The sequence below is a fragment of the Ursus arctos genome, unplaced genomic scaffold, assembly GCF_023065955.2.
Source record: "Ursus arctos isolate Adak ecotype North America unplaced genomic scaffold, UrsArc2.0 scaffold_12, whole genome shotgun sequence".
NCBI classification, from domain to species: Eukaryota; Metazoa; Chordata; class Mammalia; order Carnivora; family Ursidae; genus Ursus; species Ursus arctos.
Window position 1 is genome coordinate 36,138,492 of NW_026622786.1, and position 19,245 is coordinate 36,157,736.

Below are 19,245 nucleotides of genomic sequence, written 5' to 3' on the forward strand. Positions count from 1 at the left end.
CTTCTTTATGGCTGAGTAATATTCCATTGTTCAGTCACATATTCTTTATTAATGGATCATTATTTTATCTTATTCTATATTATAAGAACCTTGGCATGGCTGAGGTATAAAGATTAGCACTGGTAAGTTTTCCAAATAACTAAAAATTAGCTTTTCTAAATGCATAAGCTTTTTTTTTTTTAACTTTAACAACTTTTGAAGGAATTGTTTCCAGAATATTCTAGAATATTTCTAAATTCAAGGACCATCATTATAACCAACAATCAAGGACCTGTGTCTTAAATAAAAAAAAACATGTAATATTTTAAGTCTATTCAGTGTTTCTAAATGTTTTCCAAGGCTACTAAAGAAGAGTATAGCTTTGCATTGTGTTGTTTATCATCAACATCATACCATAAACATTGCTCCATGAATCATTACAATTTTAATTGTTGTATAATATTCCAGATAACCCTACTGGTGGCCCTTTTGGGCAATAATCCCCCTACCCTTGTGCTCTTTTATTTGTTAGCAAGAGCATTCTAATTATTTTGTTTTTGGGGGGAACTGCCCCTTCCCCATTCCATGTAGTCAGGTTGGAACTGTCACTTAAGGTGCCCTGCCATTCCCTCCTTGGCCAAAGGGGTGACTTTGTAATGTAACAGAAGTCAGGTTGGAACTGATTCATTCAGGTGGAAGGGGCTGGCCATTCATTCCTGCTACCCAAATCCCTGGGGTTATTTCTGAGGCCTGAGTCAGCTCTTTCTTTGATTCAGCAACTTTATTACTTACTACCTATAGTATAGGATATAGTTGTGTGGGGGTGGGTATCTATACATATATGTATTCTTTTTACAACATATTTGTATCTATAAAAATATTTTTTCAATCAGCAACAATCTATAATATTCTGCCCTGTTGTTAATGTTTAATTGTTACAAAAAGATTATTTAAGGAACAGAAGATAATTTTAGAAGTATCTAAGAAAAAATAATATATTGTATGAAAACATTTTAGGTAGTGTTTAAAATAAAACTGTGATATTGTGAATTATAAGATATATAAATCGGTTTTTCCTCCAGGATTCTAGCAGAGAGCTTCTAAAACACTTGGAATTTCCTAGATGTAGAGTGTGGGAAAGATGCCTTTTGTTATGTTAATGAGGCGATATTGGAAAGCACCTAAGGATGGGTGACCAATGGAGCCAACCCTGCAATTAGAGAGTTGGAATTTTCAGTTCTACCCTGACCTCCAGGGAGGGGACAGGTGCTGGAGATTAAGTTCAGTCACCAATGACCAAAGATTTAATCAATCATACCTGAGTAATGAAGCCCCCTAAATCCCTAGGAGGACAAGGTTCAGAGAGCTTCCTGGTTGGTGAACACGTGGAAGTTCCGGGAGAGTGAGCACCAAGAGAGGGCATGGAAGCTCCTCACCCTTTCCCCGTGCCTTGCCCTCTGCATCTCTTCCATCTGGCTCCTCCTGAGTTACATCCTTTTATAATAAGCCAGTAACCTAGTAAGTAAAATGTTCCTCTGAGTTCTGTGAGCCCCTCTAGCAAATTAATCCAACCTGAGGAGGGACTCTTGGGAACCTCCAATCTACAGCCAGTCAGTCCGAACTACAGGTACTGACTTGGGTTTGTGACTGGCGTCTGACGTGGCCGGCAGGGGAGTGGGTTGTGGTGGGGGGAGGTGTTCGAGAGAGCAGTCGTGTAGCACTGAACCTTACCTGTGAATCCTGGTGGATAGTGTCAGAATTGAGCTGTGAGATGCCCAGCTGGTGTCCAGAGTATTGCTTGGTAGAAGGGTGAGGAAAATTTTCCTCCCCACCCCCTCCAACTTTGAAATTGACCCAAGAACTATAACAAAGACATACCAATCAGCTGAACATGTGACAAGTTGACAGCATATTCCATTTCGATTCTCAAAGACAGCACCCTGTCTGTTGATCTGTTTTTTAAAAACACAAAAAGTTAAGTTCTGTGTACCTGGAGTAATGACTTTTCTCACAGTGTTTTACTCTTTTAATATTTTCTTCTTTGTTTTAATTTTTATTAAAAGAATATAACAATATCACAGAAATTTGGAGGATAAGTTTTAAAATAAAATGTAATTCTGCCATATGTTTTTCCAGTCTTTTTTCATAAAAACATTTTTGCATAGTTTTAGCTAGCATGCATAAAAATTTCTATCCTTAGATTTTTCAGTGGATGTAATTTGAATACTAACCTGTGTACTCATAAGTCAAATTTTTAACAGTTTTATAATATATAGATGGTGTATCACAATTTCATTATCCATTATAATTAAAAGTGTAGGCTCTTTTGTATTTTACTATTAATGGTGGAACAGAACATAGGAGTCTTTATGAGATTGTTAAGCAGATAAGGTCAGTAAAGAAGACCTTTAGTGTTACTTTGATTACCAACAGTCACCCAGCACAGGCAAGAGTCCAAGGAGGATTAATGGCTCCTGAGGGTCCTAGAAGTCCCAAATTCCAAATAGGTAGCTTTTTTTTTTTTTTTTAGATTTTATTTATTTATTTGACAGAAAGAGACAGCCAGTGAGAGAGGGAACACAAGCAGGGGGAGTGGGAGAGGAAGAAGCAGGCTCCCAGCAGAGCAGGAAGCCCGATGCAGGGCTTGATCCCAGGACCCCAGGATCATGACCTGAGCCGAAGGCAGACGCTTAACCGACTGAGCCACCCAGGCGCCCCCCAACTAGCTAGCTTTGAAAGAAGGAGAAAGGTTTTATGGCAATCTATGAAGGTACCACTCTTGAATCAATTCCCTACCCCAATTCCCTACCTTCCTGGTAGGACTGGTGAGCAAGATAGTAATCAAAGGTAGGGGCTCCAGCAGCAAATAAACAGTGAAAAGTAGCAGGTGGGAGGAGGGCGATAGGTGCTGCATGCTAAAGCTGGTAGGTGTCCCAGGAGCTAAGACTCTGGAAATCTGGCCAAAGCCACACCAGCCTGAACGCTCTCTGGTTCCCAAATGCTGTGAACTTCTACTCAACTGATAAGCAATCCACAGTCCGAGTTGCCTCTCTACTGAGCCTTCCCTGCTGTATGAAGTGCAAGACCCCAGAAGTGAGCTTGCTCTGGGCTTTTATGTTTTAATGATTTAAACAACAACAACAACAACAACAACAACAACATAATAATATTAATAGACATCTGGAAAATAGGTTTTCTTTTCTTTTCTTTTTTTTATAACAAATCATTAAGGATTTTTTTTTATCAGACATAAAGTGAATCCAAGGGAAAAAAGAAAAGTATAGAGTACAAAAATCAAGTGTTTTTTTTCAGTACCAAAAGTTTTTTTATTATGTTCAGTTAGCCAACATATAGTACATCATTAGTTTTTGACTTAGTGTTCAACGATTCATCAGTTGTGTATAACACCCAGTGCTCATCACAACACTTGCCTTCCTTAATACCCATCACCTGGTTACCCCAACTCTCCCCACCCCCATCACTTTCCAAAACCCTCAGTTTGTTTCCCAGAGTCCAGAGTCTTTCATGGTTTGTCTCCCTCTCTGATTCCTTCCATTCGGTTTTCCCTCCCTTCCCCTGTGGTCCTCCGCGCTATTCCTTATGTTCCACATATGATAATATTCCATTGTATATATGAACCACATCTTCTTTATCCATTCATCTGCTGAAGGACATCTCAGCTCCTTCCACAGTTTGGCTATTGTAGACATTGCTACTATGAACATGGGGTGCATGTGCCCCTTCTTTTCAATGCATCTGTATCCTTGCGGTAAATACCTAGTAGTGCAATTGCTAGGTTGTAGGGTAGCTCTATTTTTAACATCTTGAGGAACATCCATACTATTTTCCAGAGTGGCCGTACCAGCTTGCGTTCCCACCAACAGTGTAAGAGGGTTCCCCTTTCTCCACATCCTCTCCAACATTTGTTGTTTCCTGTCTTGTTGCCATTCTAACTGGTTTAAGGTGGTATCTCATTGTGGTTCCCTGATGGCTAGTGATGTTGAGCATCTTTTCATGTGTCTCTTAGCCATTCGTATGTCATCTTTGGAGAAGTGTCTGTTCATGTCTTCTGCCCAGAAAATAGGAGGTTTTAATATGAAATATAATTCTACCTATATTTTTTCCAGTATTTTTTCATGAATACATTTTGACATAATTTGTTAAGATGTGCTTGTAATGTTGTATCTTGAGGCACAAACTGGATTATTTCTTAATATGAATTCCCAAAATTTGAATTACTGTTCAAAAAGTTGAAAATTTGGATGATTTAAGAACTAATTGTATTCCAAAAGTTGTATGTTGGAACCAGCAGTGTTAGAATTTACTGGTTTCACCACTGCATCCTTTCTAACACAGGGTATTATTATTTATTAAATTTTTATTTAAAAATTAAATGATCCAAAATAGTATATTATTGTTGCTTTGTTATTAATGTCTTTGATATTAGAAAGCCTGAATGATTTTCATGTTTATCTACTAATTGTTTTTCAGTATATGTTTTATTTACTGGAAATCTTGTATTTACCATATTTTAGACCAATATTTTCCTCCATTTTGTTGTTTGCTCTTTGTTAATTTAGAAATTTACATGTGGATGTTTTGAATTTCTTTCAACATTAATTAGCTTAGAAACTATCTCCAATCCAGAAATATAACATTCAATGGTATTCTATTTTGGTTTTTATTATATTTTTCCTGTGATTTGTTATTTTTATTCAAATATATAATCATCTGAATTAATTTGTGTGTATGGTGTGAGCTGGGATGAAGTTGGAGCAGAGAGTTACCCTATATTAAACTTAGAGGTAACAGAAACTGTCTGGGCTATTTGTTTTGGTCCATTATAACTTTTAAAAGTATTGTTGCTTTGCATAACCCATTCGAATATGTTGAAATACCTTTTATAACTTTACTTTTTCATAATATTCTTTGATATTCTCAAGGTACACAGTCGACCCTTAGTGTCCTTGAGGCAAACATTTGGGGAGCTTTCCAGTTTCCAAATTCACGAACACCAGACTTAGTGAGTCAGGTACAGAACTACAAAGCCAAACCGCATTGCAGATGCTAAGCACTCAGCTGGACTCATCCACTGCATGACTAGTTTTCACCTACCAGCCTCACGGCGCATTCAACTCAAAATTGCCTTGACAAAATAACACATTACTATATGTCACAGATCTTCAGAGTTGCTTGCTTCAACTAGCTGAAATCATAAATTTTAAATCCACAAAGGCGGAGGGTGTAAAATATTTGCACTCTATTTTTACATATCAAACTATTATCTTCTTCACTATTGTATTATATCATTGTTGACACCACCTACCTTTTTTTAGTGGTTTATAAGCCATTGAAGTTGAAACATTGGCCTTATTCTCATCCCCAAGTCAGATATTGGCCAGGCAACACTGACACAACTGTTTGATGCCCTGGTTCCTGGTTATTTTATGATTTAAATGTAAATGAATTGTTGACTTGAAACATGCTCTTTCAATAAAATCTTCCGAAATGTACAATCCAGCAGGAGAAAATTACGAAACCATTAAGACTCACCTCAAATGTGTCAGACAGCCAATGTATATCTGTAATTACTTTCTTATGACCATTTTCTATTGAGGAAACTGCACAATGTCTGATGTACGTTGCTTCTTTATTACTGTCTGGTTCAAGGAGAAACATAGGCTGGAAAAATGTCAAAAGAAAGTTATGTGATAATTTCAGAGAGTTATTGAGTGAATTCATACTTTACTCATTATTCCAGTTAGAATTAATAACTTGGAGAAATACTAGTTCAAAGAAAAACATTGAAACTGTGTATAAATGTATCATGTATTTAGGTAATAAGATTATGTACTTTCCCTTCAATGTAGTCTAAGTTTTCATCTCTAAACTTAACAAGAATGATTGATCCACTTCCTAAAGAATCAATGAGATCCCATTTTTTTTTCTTTTTTTTTTTAGAGAGACAGCTAGCAAGAGAGAGAACACAGGCAGGGGGAGTGGGAGAGGAAGAAGCAGGCTCCCAGCAGAGGAGCCTGATGTGGGGCTTGATCCCAGGACTCTGGGATCATGCCCTGAGCCGAAGGCAGACGCTTAACGACTGAGCCACCCAGGCGCCCCAATGAGATCCCATTTTTAAAGGAGTGTTTCCTGCATGCTCACTGTGTCTTGGTGAAGGCCCATTGGTGTTCAGGTTGAAGAACTGGGGATTGAGGTGTGCAATATGGTGGGTGAGTACTGTGTCAGGAGCTGAGGAACCTTTCCTCAACCCTCTTGGCAGCGTCCACAGCTTCACAAAATCATAGTATACGATTATCAGAAAGGATTGTAACCCCTTCATTCTACACATGAAAAAACTGATGCTTGCTGAGGTGAGAAGACATGTCCAAACTCACAGGACTACAGTCCAGAGCCTACATACATGACCCTTCTATCCCATGCTCTTTCCATGACATCACCTTAGGCAAGTCACTCGGGCCCTTTATTTTATTTAAAAACAACAGCAAAAATAACATCTTCAGGTAGGTCCTGCGACTTGTTTTATTGATTTTTTTAAAATCAAGGGCCTACATAAAAGCAATTCAGAACATGTCCACAAACGGATGTGAAGGTGTGGGAAATAATACTCCCCCCACCCCTTGAGTCTTTGTGTAGCTTGGCAGTTCCGTTATGTCCTTTTTGATAAACCCCTGAACTGAAGAAACTTGCAAGTGAAAAGTTATAAAAAGCTAACCTTGAGCGTGACTTTTTTACTTCTACTGCCGCCTGCCTTGATGTTTTCTATGCGATCTGCGTGCGCAGTGATATCCCACATGACAATCTAAAACAGAAATAAAGGTTATTACAACATATTTTCAGGAAATAGCTCATGGGGTCTTAAAGATTTTTTTTAAAACCTATTGGTATTGGCATGCACTCTGATGAATCAATCACCTTGAAGGATAATCACATTTAGCCTACTAATAGCAAGTCAGCAATGTTTAGAGCTAACATGACAAAGAATGTTTTCTTCTCTATAAAAGTATTTTTAGCACTTTGATTTTTTTTTTAAAGATTTTATTTATTTATTTGACAGAGAGAGCGAGCCAGTGAGAGGGGGAACACCAGCAGGGGGAATGGGAGAGGAAGAAGCAGGCTCCCAGCAGAGGAGCCTGATGTGGGGCTCGATCCCAGAATGCCAGGATCACGCCCTGAGCCGAAGGCAGACGCCCAACAACTGCACCACCCAGGTGCCCCAGCACTTTGATTTTTGTGCTTATGTTAATAAAGACTAGTCTTTTTTTTTTTTTTTTTTTAACTCCAGGATAAACAGTATGCAATTTCCTCTGCTTTGGGAAGAGTTCTTCCTCTGTCTTTGGGAATGTGCTGTGACTGTGGGGAGAGCTTTTTTGCCTTGCCTCCAGAAGTAGTACAAACAGTTGTCCAAAAAGTCTAGAAAATGGTGATTTTTACTTAATTGAATATTCTAGCCAACTCCAAGTTTGCCTATACATGAATGGTCATTTTTGGAAAAATGAGAATAAACTAGAATATGCAACACTAAATTAGATTAATTTTCAATGATTAGAAGTCATTTCAACACACAGAAATGTTAACAAAATGTCAGGATTACAGAATTGTGAGTGATTTTATGTTCATCATTTGCTTTTCTAAAATATTCTTTTTTAAAAAGCTTTTATTTATTTATTTAATTATTTATTTACATAATCTCTACAACCCAGCCTGGGACTTGAGCTCACAATCCTGAGATCAAGAGTCGCTTGCTCTTTGACTGAACCAGCCAGGTACCTCTTTTCTAAAATATTCTTAAAGTTGTATCACCTTCATAATGAGTAACAGAAAGCATTCAGTATTTGCTGGGCTTGGAGGATAAGCTCTGGGTCATTATCATGACCACCAGTTATTGTTGAACAAAACTGAGGGGGAAAATTGTTTTTCTGGTTGTTTTGGTTCTGGATAGATGGTCGTGGATGCTGTAGACATTTATTTTTTTTTAAAGATGTATGCATTTATTTATTTAAGAGAGAAAGTGTGTGTGGGGAGGAGCAAGGGGGAGAGGGAGAGGATCTCAATCAGATTCCCGGCTGAGCGTGGAGCACGACGTGGGGCTCAGTCCCACTACCCTGAGATCATGACCTGAGCTGAAACCATGAGTCAGATGCTCAACTGACTGAGCCACCCAGGCATCTCCAATGTAGACACTTAAATTTTCAATCACAAGGAAGTTTTCCTAGCCACACATAAAAAGACCATTTACTGTTAATGGTCAAACTCACTGGGTCACAGTGAATTTAAATTCTGATGATAAAACAGCTTTAAGGTTTTTGTTTCACTTTATTAGAAAAACACGCTATTGGAGGACAGGATCTAAATTTCATATAAATTAGATAACTTAAAAAAGAAAAGAAGAAAACAAATATGGTATCAAATTATATGTATATAAATTCAGTAATACATGTACCTTTTCCCAGTGAATTTCTGTTCAGGTTCTGGATCATCCCCTATTGACTACCCTAGAGAAACGTCAGAAGAGGACTCTGGACCAAGAGGTATTAATGCTTGTGTTTTTTGTTCTTCTGTGGAATCTTGTGCAATTCGCAGCTCTAGTCCATGAATACAAACAGATTTGACTCAGTTTTGTTCACGTTAATACTAGATTACCCTGTGGACACCTCGAGTCCTGGTGTCTAACACATCTGTACACCCCAGTTCTTGGCACACAATTGGCATACTTTCCTTCTGTCAAATTGAATCCTTAAGTTTAAGAAAAACTACCAATCAAAATATATTACAGAATGTTGTCTAAATTAATAAATGCTGGGAAAAAAATCCATAATTACCTGTCCATTTATGCAGCCTCCAGCAATAATATTAGGATCACTTGGACAGAACTTGAAGCAAAAGATGTCATCTGGGCTCTCCAGCATTAACTAAAGTAAACCCCCCAAATTCAAGAGAGAATGAGAAAACCTATTAAGATCATAGGGAGAAAATAATATTAAGACAGTTAAAAGTTGAATTTTACAGCTGTCTATAAGAAACTTGGACATAGAGTCCATTCCCAGAATACCACCTGTGGATGGAGTGAACATTGAATTTGGTGAACATTGGCTATGTGGATGAGAGAGGTACGTTCTCAAGGGGCCCAGATTTCCCCTTCCTCCACCCTCCATGGGTCATTGCTGGGAGATGTTATAATTTTTTATAAACAAAAAGATTATGTTTAGTGTTTCTGAGAAGTGTGAAGGTACATTCTGTGAGGACAAGATACTTGTCTGTTTTGTTCCCTGCTGTCTAGCTAGCTCGGCAGAGAGTAGGCACTCAAAAAGAAAATGTGTTGAATGAGAAAAGATAGAGGTATTGCCAGTGATAATATCTCAAATTTTAAAATAATACAGGACCCAGAAAGTGAACAAACTCAAGTACTGGAGGGTAAGAAGGAAGCTCTGCAAAGAATATACCAGTGTGAAGGAATGGGTATATTAATCATATTTGGCACCTGTTCTAATGTGTTAGCACCAAGCAAACTACATGCATGGTTACTGTTCTTCCTTAAACATTACCATCAAAAATATGGGCCCCAGAGGCCATTGGTTTGCCACCACTGAGCTAGAGTTTCAGACTAGTATTGGAGTGAATCATCTTTGTTTATTTGATACTCTGTGGCTTCTAGAGAAACTTCTACTTTTAAAATAAATTAAAAAAATATTCTCCTATAGTTTTGGTAGAACAAAGACAAAAGAAATCATTTATATTATTTCCTTAAGAAATTATTTGCTTGTGTTTTTAAAGCTATTCTTCAAAATAGAGGAGAGGGTCCTTTTTTCCTCTTCCTAATTTGTGTGAAAGTTCAGCCACACTTCCATGATGTTGACTGGAGAGTAATCCTAGTCCACTAGAAAAATATTAGAAAACCCCTACTTACCATTTTTTGTGGTAATTAGGCTGACAAGAAAGAACTAGAGATCTGTCATTTTAATTTCTAGGTCTATAGTAATTAAAGTACTAGAATATATTATAGTAAAACTGCCTCAATTCAGATGAATTAGGGAAGAAGGTCGAAGGGAAGGGTAAGGTTTTAATTAGGGAAAGCCTTAGTTATACAATACTTTATAGAAACAAAATATTATATTTAAGTACATTAAAAAAAACTTAATCTAACACTGTAAAGCACCCTTCCCCTAAGCAAAACTCCTTTTGAGCAAGTGATAGAAATAGAACCCTGTGGGGCAAACTCAGCCTTGTTTTATTTGAATTGTGTGTTTGGTTTGGTTTTAGTTGAACTATTTAAAAATTGGGAGATTTCACTAAAAAATTCAGATCTGGATTCTTTAAACCAAGTAAGACCACCTGGCAACAAGAGAGCTGAAGAGTAGTTTCTCCACAGATGGACAGTCCACTCTCCAGGGCCAAAGTCCCCACCCCTCCCTATTGTTTCCCACACAGGCATCTGTACTCATTACTGTCACCTACTGGTGATCCTCAGAACTGAGGAAATTCATGTGAATTAAAATCCATTTGCATTTGAACAAATAGTATTTAAATACCCCCCCCAAGAGTTTGCTTTTTGAAATTGGTTAAACAGTGCTCTTAAAATCATTTTTGAAAATAACGTGTTTGTTCAACAAATCTTTTTAATAAACTAAGTGTAAACTTCAGTTTTGCTCAAATCGATGACAAATTCTGAGTCGACTAAAGCCTACCTTTATAAGCACTTACTATGTTAAGTGGTTATAAAGTAGTTTGCGATTAAAACTGCTAAAGATAAATGTGAACATAGTATTTAGACTACGTGGACAACTCTCCTTAATTACCTGAGGATGTATGGGATCAGAGAAACTCCAGAAAAGAATCAGTGATGGTTGCAGCAATAATTTACCAGAAAAGTGGACTCTCTCTTCAAGGGAGAGTCGTACGGCCACGGACACAGCTATTAGGCCTGATTGAAACACAATTAGAGGTTAAAATCTGCAGCAACTATACATAGAGAAATGTTTTTAGGTTTTGCTTCTCAACATAGTCACTATTCATTTCCATTTTGACGAAACTTGAATAAATGTATTCAATAAAAGACCAAGAGTTCTAGAGTTCTACTGTGTAATACGGTAGCCAGTAGCCACATGTTGCTTATTTAGCACTTGAAAAGTGGTCTGTCCAGACTGAGATGTACTGTTAATATAAAATAAAGAGCGGACTTCAAAGATTTAGTACAGGGGAGCCTGGGTGGCTCAGTCATTAAGTGTCTGCCTTCGGCTCAGGTCATGATCCCAGGGTCCTGGGATCTAGCCCCGCATCGGACTCCCTGCTCTGCTGGGAGCCTTCTTCTCCCTCTTCCACTCTCTCTGCTTGTGTTCCCTCTCTCACTGTCTCTCTCTGTCAAATAAATAAAAATCTTTAAAAAAAAAGAAAAGATTTAATACAAATTGTGTGTGTGTGTGTGAGAGAGAGAGAGAGAGAGAGAGAGAGAGAGAAGGGCCAGTGTGGGGGAGAGGAGGAGGAAAACAGAGGGAAAGAAACTTTTTCTCTTCGTTCCATCTGCATGTGGTTCCACCTGCACCGGGTCCTCCCCTCCCTTGGCTGCTGAGTGATTTCAGGGAGGTGCGTTTCCTCTCTTGTCCGGTAAGGGGGCGGGGCAGCGGGGGGAGGGAATGGAGCTAGCCTTGAGAATCCCAACAGGTTGAGGCAAATCCAGATTCAGCACTGTACCGGCTGGGTGACCTGAGCCCGTCACCTCCCTGGCTTGAGCTCTGCTTCTGTCCTTGTAGAGACCACAGTGAGGTGCTGGGAGAACACAGGACCGCAGGGTGTCGAAAGTGCTCCAAAGGTGCACTTAGCAGCTGGGAGTGGTCTTATTGCAACTGAGAAAGTGAGCTAGTTTGGATTTTACTAGAAAAGCAACAGACTCTTTCTGGGCCATCACAAAAGAGAACCGCAGTCGTGTTCGTCTCACCATAGATGGTCGGATGCCAGGAGACGGAGGTAACCATCTTCTCTGTTAGGGTATGGAGGTCGGTGAAGGACTGGTACTCTTTCAGGTGGGTATCGGTTTTGTCTCCAAAAGTGCTTTCTTCTTCTGCCAGACACTTCCAGTCATCAATAAATGTGTTCATGATTTCATTTTGCTGCAGGGCGATTTCAACACTATTTTGTTAAAAAAAAAAAAAAAGCAAACACAAGATGTTGGATTTTACTATTCAGTGATATGTCTTTCCACATCTCCTCCTACTTCATTTATATGGAAAGGAAAAAATGTTCTCAATTATATTTGGTAACTGGCGATTGCCCCCATGTGAAATAAATGACTTAAGAGAAAAAAACCGCATGGCTGTGAGCTACTGAGAACTTCTAGTGCCAGGAGGCTGTTAGCCGATGGCCTGGAGCACCTTCGTGATCTGCCTGGGCTTCCAGGCCAAGGCTGTGCTCTCCCAGGCCTGTGACCGAGCTGGCAGCTGCAGGGACACCGGGCCTGCCCCGCTCTGCCTCCTGCAGGCCTCCTCTCACAGGCTGTCTTCCCGCTGGAGCTCCCTGCAGGGAGGTGCTTATGTCTTTAATTCTATTAATAAACCTGCAATGCATGATACAATCCCTACAATTAAGAATTATCCTGCTAAGAAGGCAATACTGCCCTTTCAAAAACAATCTGAGTGCTAGGCTTATCTCTTAGTACTTAGGGCCCTGACTTGACAGGCTCCTGTCCTAAAAGTTACTACAGGAGCTCTCAAGTTGGTGAGTACTCGAAGGTGCTGGAGGCTGGAATGTCTCCCCCAACCTCCTACCCCCAATCACTTGTCCTCTGCATCTCTTCCATTTGGCTGCTCCTGAGTTGTATCCTTTACAATGAACTGGTAATAGTAAGGAAAGTGCTTTCCTGAGTTAAATGAGTCATTCTGAAGAATTATCAAACTGATTTATAGCTGGTCAGTCCAAATCATAGCCCCCTGGGACTTGAGACTGGCGTCTGAAGTTGGGGCTGGTTTGTGAGACTAAGCCCCTTAACTTGTGGGGTCTGCACTTACTCCACATAGCATCTGAGAGAGAATTGGTGTTGGGAAAGAAAGGTATTTGGTGTTGAGGGGGGAAAAGAACCCTCATTTGGTGCCAGAATTGGTATCAGGAAGACTCCGAGAATCCCATTTTCCTGCTTCTTTACATGGTTAGTGACTTTACATATTCAATGAAACTGGTTGTTATAAATGATATGTTGTAGAGACCTGGATTCTCTTTTGTCCCTCTGAAAAGTAAAATTTGTTCTATAATGCAGTTAACTTGGCTGGACTCAAACTCCAAATTTTATCTCCTCTGTATAGAACGATAGCTGAGATCTCTGCTCAATTTTTCAGCTTCTAGATGCTGGTTGTTCAGGACTCCCCTAGAGTTTCCCCTAAAAATGAGTGCTTTAGTCTACAGCCTAGGATCTGATTAGATTTTTATGTAAATCTGGGGTCTTGGCTTATCTGGGGCTCCCTTCCTTCCATGACTTTCCCTTGACTGTTTGGTTATTCTGCCCCACAGACCTGTAAGGCTGCAGTTTTCCGTCACCTGAGCCTCCTATGGATTAGGCAATCATTATAGAAAAACACTGCAGACTTGCTAATCTCGTCCTTCTCCCCTCCAGTTTCCGCTAACTTCTGGTCACTCTCCTGAGCCTTCAAGTAGTTGTGTGTGTATGTTTGTGTATAAATATTGTTGTTTAGATGTTATAACTGTTTTCTGTGAGTTTGACCAACTAATTCCACCATTACTCAGTCACTTGCTTATGATATGAAAATGAGGTACGTTCTTGAAAGCAGTACCATAAACAGACAAAAAACAAAACCGAAGAACAGGTACTGTAAGTTTCTGTCATGTTTAATGCCCCTGTATATGCTTTGGCCTGAAAGCTCAGCTCACTCATTCATAAGGCCTCTGGAGCTTTCCCACAATTAGGATGTCACTCAATGTTTTACCCTAATGATTAAGAGTCCAAATAGCTTGGTTTTTTAATAGGTGTGGTAAGCTGAAAGAGTAGTTCTTGATTATGAATTTCCTAAAACAATAAAAAAAACCCCAAACCTCCTTTACTTAGACAATTAAATATAAACCCTAAATATTATAATAGATACTCCTAAGAATGTAATTAAACAGGGTGACCTTTAATACCTCTATTGTTAAGAATTACCACTACCATTCACTGTTTAAGTGGATACTCTTGGTTTAAATTCTTCTTGTACTTTATCTTCCAAACTAGGACCTAGCTACTTAAAGTGCACTGCATGGACCCCCAGCACCATCATGACCTGGAGTTTGCTAAAAATGCCTTCACAGACTCCACTTGAGCCTAGGGGAGTCAGAGTCTGCATGTTGACAAGGTCCCCAGGTGGTTCATATGCACGTTTAAACACCCGCGAGGGCTAGCTATGTTCACAGCCTGGAGCTGCAAGTAGAAGCATTTGTTAGCGTTTTCAAAATCTTGTTTTTTTCTGTTTCAGCCTAAATGAGAAAGAAATTCCCAAGAGACAAGCTAAAGCCAGGGCCTTTAATCTGATTTCCTGATTCTTCCCTCTCGGCCTGAACTGGGAACTAATTCACGAGGGAGAAGTGAAGACTGCACCTTTTCTCTGGTTTCCTGTTTCTTGATTTCCCTGCACTCCAGTTTCTGAGGGTGATGAAGTGGAAGCTGGCAAAACCGTTGTCTGAGTTAGAGCCTGTAAGTACTTTTTTTAAAGATTTTATTTGTTTATTATTTTAGAGAGAGAGATAGGATGTAAGAGCAGGGGAGGTAGGAGCAGAGGGAGATGGAGAGGGAGAGAGTCTCCAGCGGACTCGGAGCTGAGCATGGAGACTGACTTCGGGCTCCATCCCAGGATCCTGAGATCGTGACCTGAGCTGGACTCAAGAGTCAGACGCTTAACCAACTGAGCCACCCAGGCGCCCTGGTTAAGTATTTTTTTTTTAACCCCAAAACGAATGTTTCTTAGTTGCTTTGAGAATCCCTCGAAGTTCTCTCTTCTTTCTTTTCATTTCCTTCTTTTGCAAATACTGCTTTGTTTAGATTCTTTGTGGATAAAATTCTTTAAGAAAGAACTCATTTCTAAAAGGGCACTCTTTCCAGGTCAAAACCAGGCTTATATTAACTTTTAAAAAAATTGAATAAACCTTGAACAGTTTTAGAGTGGGAAACATGGCAGTGATATCTTCGTGGGTTTATTTATTCTTGACGGGTGCTATTATAATTCCTGTACCAAATTTCCTCTTTTTCTTACAATTCTGTCTTCTTTTTCCCACTTCTCAGAGAGGGAATTATAAAGCTGTTTACTATTCCTCTCTCTGTAAGCATGGCAACTGAAAGGGAAGAATAAAAACCCAGGTCTAAAGATAATACACCATGTGGATAATTAAGAATTGGCCATAGGCCTTCTATGGCTTTGAAATGGATTGTACATACACTTCTCATTTTTAATATTCTTACCAGGAAAAATTTTAAGGACTAAATTTTGATATGGGGAAACAGAAACTGTAGGTTTTCTTGTTTCTTTCTCATTGTCCCATAGGAAAAGCTATAGCATGCTTCCTGTAAATGAGTGGCAACTAGTTAATGCACTCTGGTTTTTTGTTTTTGTTGCTTAGTTTTGTTGCTAAGCAGAAATGCATTTAATTTTGTCACCAAACAGACAAGAACATAAGGCTTGCTTCAAAGTCTGAAGTAAACTCACCTGCTTTTCATTTCGCCTAATCAACCAGCAGAGTCCACAAAACTGCAACCCTGTTTGTAAAACATTGAACCTCTGGCATTTCTGGAGGTTTCATGGGATTCTGCCTTGTAGTGTGTCCCCTACCCTTGCCATGAGATATATAGTTTTTCTGCATGTTTAATGTCTTCTCCAGAGACCAACTAATACTGAAGTCCTGTGAGGAGACACTGTGTTTCTGCCTCTGGGTTTCTGGCTCTTTGTGAAAAGCCATTGCGTTCCCTCCGCTCTCCTTAGCTTTGGTTCCATAGTCATTCTGGCAGCTGACACAGAGAAATAGCAGGCCAGCTAGCTAAAGTGAGTGATGGGTCAGCAGGGGACAGCCTGTTGAACAGCTGTTAGTCATCAGGCATTGATGGAACATCGATCTTTCTTTGTTCCACGTTTTAATGAACTTCCCAAGAAGCCGGGACCCAGAGTAAACCGAACTTTCTCTCCCTCTCTCTCTCTCTCTCTCTATATATATATATATACATAGGAAGCATTTTATATAGTTTCATGCACTCTCTTTGCATCACAGGTGAATTTTTGAACCAGATTCCCCCCAGACATAGGTAACAACTTTTGAGAGTTGTTGGAATTTTCAGGATATTTAAAAGTCTCAAAGAATTAATGGTGTTTTCTTAAAAATTAAAAAAAAAACTTAATATGGGCTCTGTATGACCTTGACCAACAAATTTTTAATTTTGGAAAGAAATAGAAACCAACCTACAAAGTACAACTGGCAAACCTGTCCACCACTAGCCCCACTTTTCTGAACGCTGATGTCGACTTGATGAGACCTTGTCCAGCTCTTCTCTGATTTAGAAACCCCAGGGTCCTAGTAACAGTGTGGGGCGGTGGGTTCCTGAAGACACCTCTCTCTCAGATTCGGTAAGAGTGGCAGCGACATAGGAATTAGGGGGAAGGGATAAGATGTACAAGGCACATCCGAATTAAAGTCAGTGATATTTACAAAGAACATCACGGTCACGCTCACCCTCCACATGCCCCTCATCCTCAGCTTTGTGATCACATACAAGTTATGAAACTAAGAAGGGGGTAGAGAGTGGAGAACAAAGACTTAAATAAAAGAACCATGGAAAATAGATGTTAACTTGCCATTAGGAAAACATCTCACACACTCAACTGTATACATCTCCCAGGTGAACACTGGTATGCCCCTAGCTTGGGAGGTCTAGGACGTGGCCTGGCAATAGAAAGGAAAGACTGAGAGTGTGTCACATGCTCATACACATCTGATAACTCTTCGTACTCTCTACCTAGACACCATGGACCGAGTTGCTTTTTAAGACCTATCATTGTAGGTACACATATGCATTTTACGTTTTATTTCAAAAATTTAATATACAATTCTTACCTTATAGATGTGTTGTTAAGAAAGTCACTCAAAGATTTTGATTGTCCAAATGTCTCTTTTTCCTCCTCTGATAATTCTCTTGGATAATATTGTGTAATGGCATTTTTGGGATATGTCCTAATATATTAAAAGAAAATTGAATACCAAAAATTAGATCAAAGGAAAGTAAATACAGGTTGTGACAGGTCAAAGGTTTCTTTCTGTGGCAGTAATAAAATATTATTTTTTATTTAAATTCTATATATTGAATATTTTTCTTTATCCTAGATAATGGATATTGACTACCTTTTTGAAATCCTTTGAGTATTTATGTATTTGTTTCTAACATAATCAAGTTCTTATTTTTTAAAGTTTTTATTTAGATATTTTTAACTTACAGAAAAGTTGTAAGAAGGATCTAAGGAACTCTCATACACTCTTCACCCAGATTCATCCGTTATTAACATTTTGCCACATTTGTTCATCATTCTCTCTTCATTTCATTAAGTCAATGTTTCTTAACCAGTGCAATCCTACCCCACCCTGGGAAGTTTGGGCCATATCCAGAAACGTATTTGGTTGTCACAAATGGAATGTGCTACCGGCATATTGTGAGTAGAATCCAGGGATGCTGTTTAACACCCTACAGTGCACAAGATAGCCTCCCACAAAAGAGAATTACCCAGCCCAAAATGTCAGTAGGGTTGAGATTGAGAAACTCTGCTCTAGATACACAAAACTAAAAACAATTTACGTTTCAGCAATGATGGCAACGTGATCTCTGGGAGAAGGCTTATTCCATCCCGTCTGCCCTCAGTGCTCACCTCCACCCTTGAACATATTCTGTTGCATTTGGCCATTGGCAGTCTCACCCACTAGACTGGGGGAGCTCCTTGATCTTAGGGTATGGGGCTATAGAAAGGTCATATGGCACAGTCATTAAGAGTGTGCACTCTGGTGACACACTGCCTGGTTTTGAAGCCTGATTTTATCACTAACAAGCTTTGTGACCCCAAGCTAATTATTTAACCTCTCTGTGTCTGTTTATGCATCTCTAAATGAAATTCTCGAAGTACCTGGCTCATAGAGTCATTGTAAATTGGATGCGTTAATACATGCCAAGCTTTTAAAACAGTGCCTAGCACATTATAAGTGCTCAAAAAAATATTAGGTTGTATTTAATCTGTGCTGAACAAATGTCAGTAAAATGTCTCTGTGAGAGGCAAATACATTAAGTGAAGAGTAATGAAACAAGGAGTAAAGAGAATTTTATGTTTAATAAACAATTCATTCTTTTTCCCCTAGCTAGCTCAGTATCAGTAGCACAAAGCAGAGTGCTGGAAAGAAAGAATGTTGGTATTGGAAGCAGAGAGACTTGGGTTCAAATCTTAGCTTCACCTCTTAATTCACTAATGTGTCCTCTGGGTAGGATGAAGTAAGAAATTGCATGGCACCAATGGGTTCATCCGAGAGACAACAAGACTAAGAGCCACTCTTATTTTTTCAGTGTGATTTGTTTCATTATTTCTCAGCAGATTTATTTGTGATTGCTTCAGATTTAAATTATGTTCTGAACATTGAGCTTTCATTTTTAACCTGGCTTTGCCTCAGTTTCTTTCTTTCTTTCTTTCTTTCTTTCTTTCTTTCTTTCTTTCTTTCTTTCTTTCTTTCTTTTTTTTATAATAATATTTTTTTATTTATTATGTTATTCACCATACAGTACAGTTATTTCTAAAATGAGGATAGTGCCTGTCTCAGAGGGCAGTTGTGAGAATTGAGTTGCTGTGTGCCAGGTGCTTAGAAGACTGCCTAGTGTGCGGCAAGAACACTGTGAACTTCTGCTTTCATTGTCAGTCCTCTTTGAACCTCATCTTTGATTTTATGTTTTTTACTTCCATCAAAATCATATCTCTCAGCCTCTCCACCCTAGACTAGCTACCCTTCCTGATTTCCTGATCTTGGTAAGGAGGACCAGCATTCTCCCAGTCACCTATTTGAACCTTTTGATTCATATATTTTATTTTCATCTTATGGGTCAAGACCTTCACTTCTCATCTTTTCACTCCATCTGTATAGATACAACTGTCTGTTAGTATGAATCGGCATTCATTGAAAGACTACTAAATCTAGAGTCCTCTGGGTTCCTGTTGTTGGAAGTTCCCTGTCTTTTTCTGAGTCTACCTCCCAATTCTACCCTGG

The 19,245-nt window shown here is 39.1% G+C and overlaps 1 protein-coding gene across 2 annotated transcripts in view; it reads right to left on the bottom strand.

Moving 5' to 3' along the window:
* DNAI3 (dynein axonemal intermediate chain 3) overlaps positions 1-19,245 on the bottom strand; it is a 63,213-nt gene that overhangs the window by 30,479 nt on the left and 13,489 nt on the right. For both annotated transcript variants that reach the window (XM_057310517.1, XM_026497692.4), the window contains exons 8-14: positions 17,068-17,184; positions 11,930-12,120; positions 10,794-10,918; positions 8,820-8,909; positions 6,713-6,799; positions 5,533-5,661; positions 1,858-1,931 (exon numbers count right to left, since the gene is read on the bottom strand). In XM_057310517.1, the coding sequence (XP_057166500.1) occupies positions 1,858-1,931; positions 5,533-5,661; positions 6,713-6,799; positions 8,820-8,909; positions 10,794-10,918; positions 11,930-12,120; positions 17,068-17,184 (813 nt within the window). The remainder of the gene's footprint in view (positions 1-1,857; positions 1,932-5,532; positions 5,662-6,712; positions 6,800-8,819; positions 8,910-10,793; positions 10,919-11,929; positions 12,121-17,067; positions 17,185-19,245) is intronic.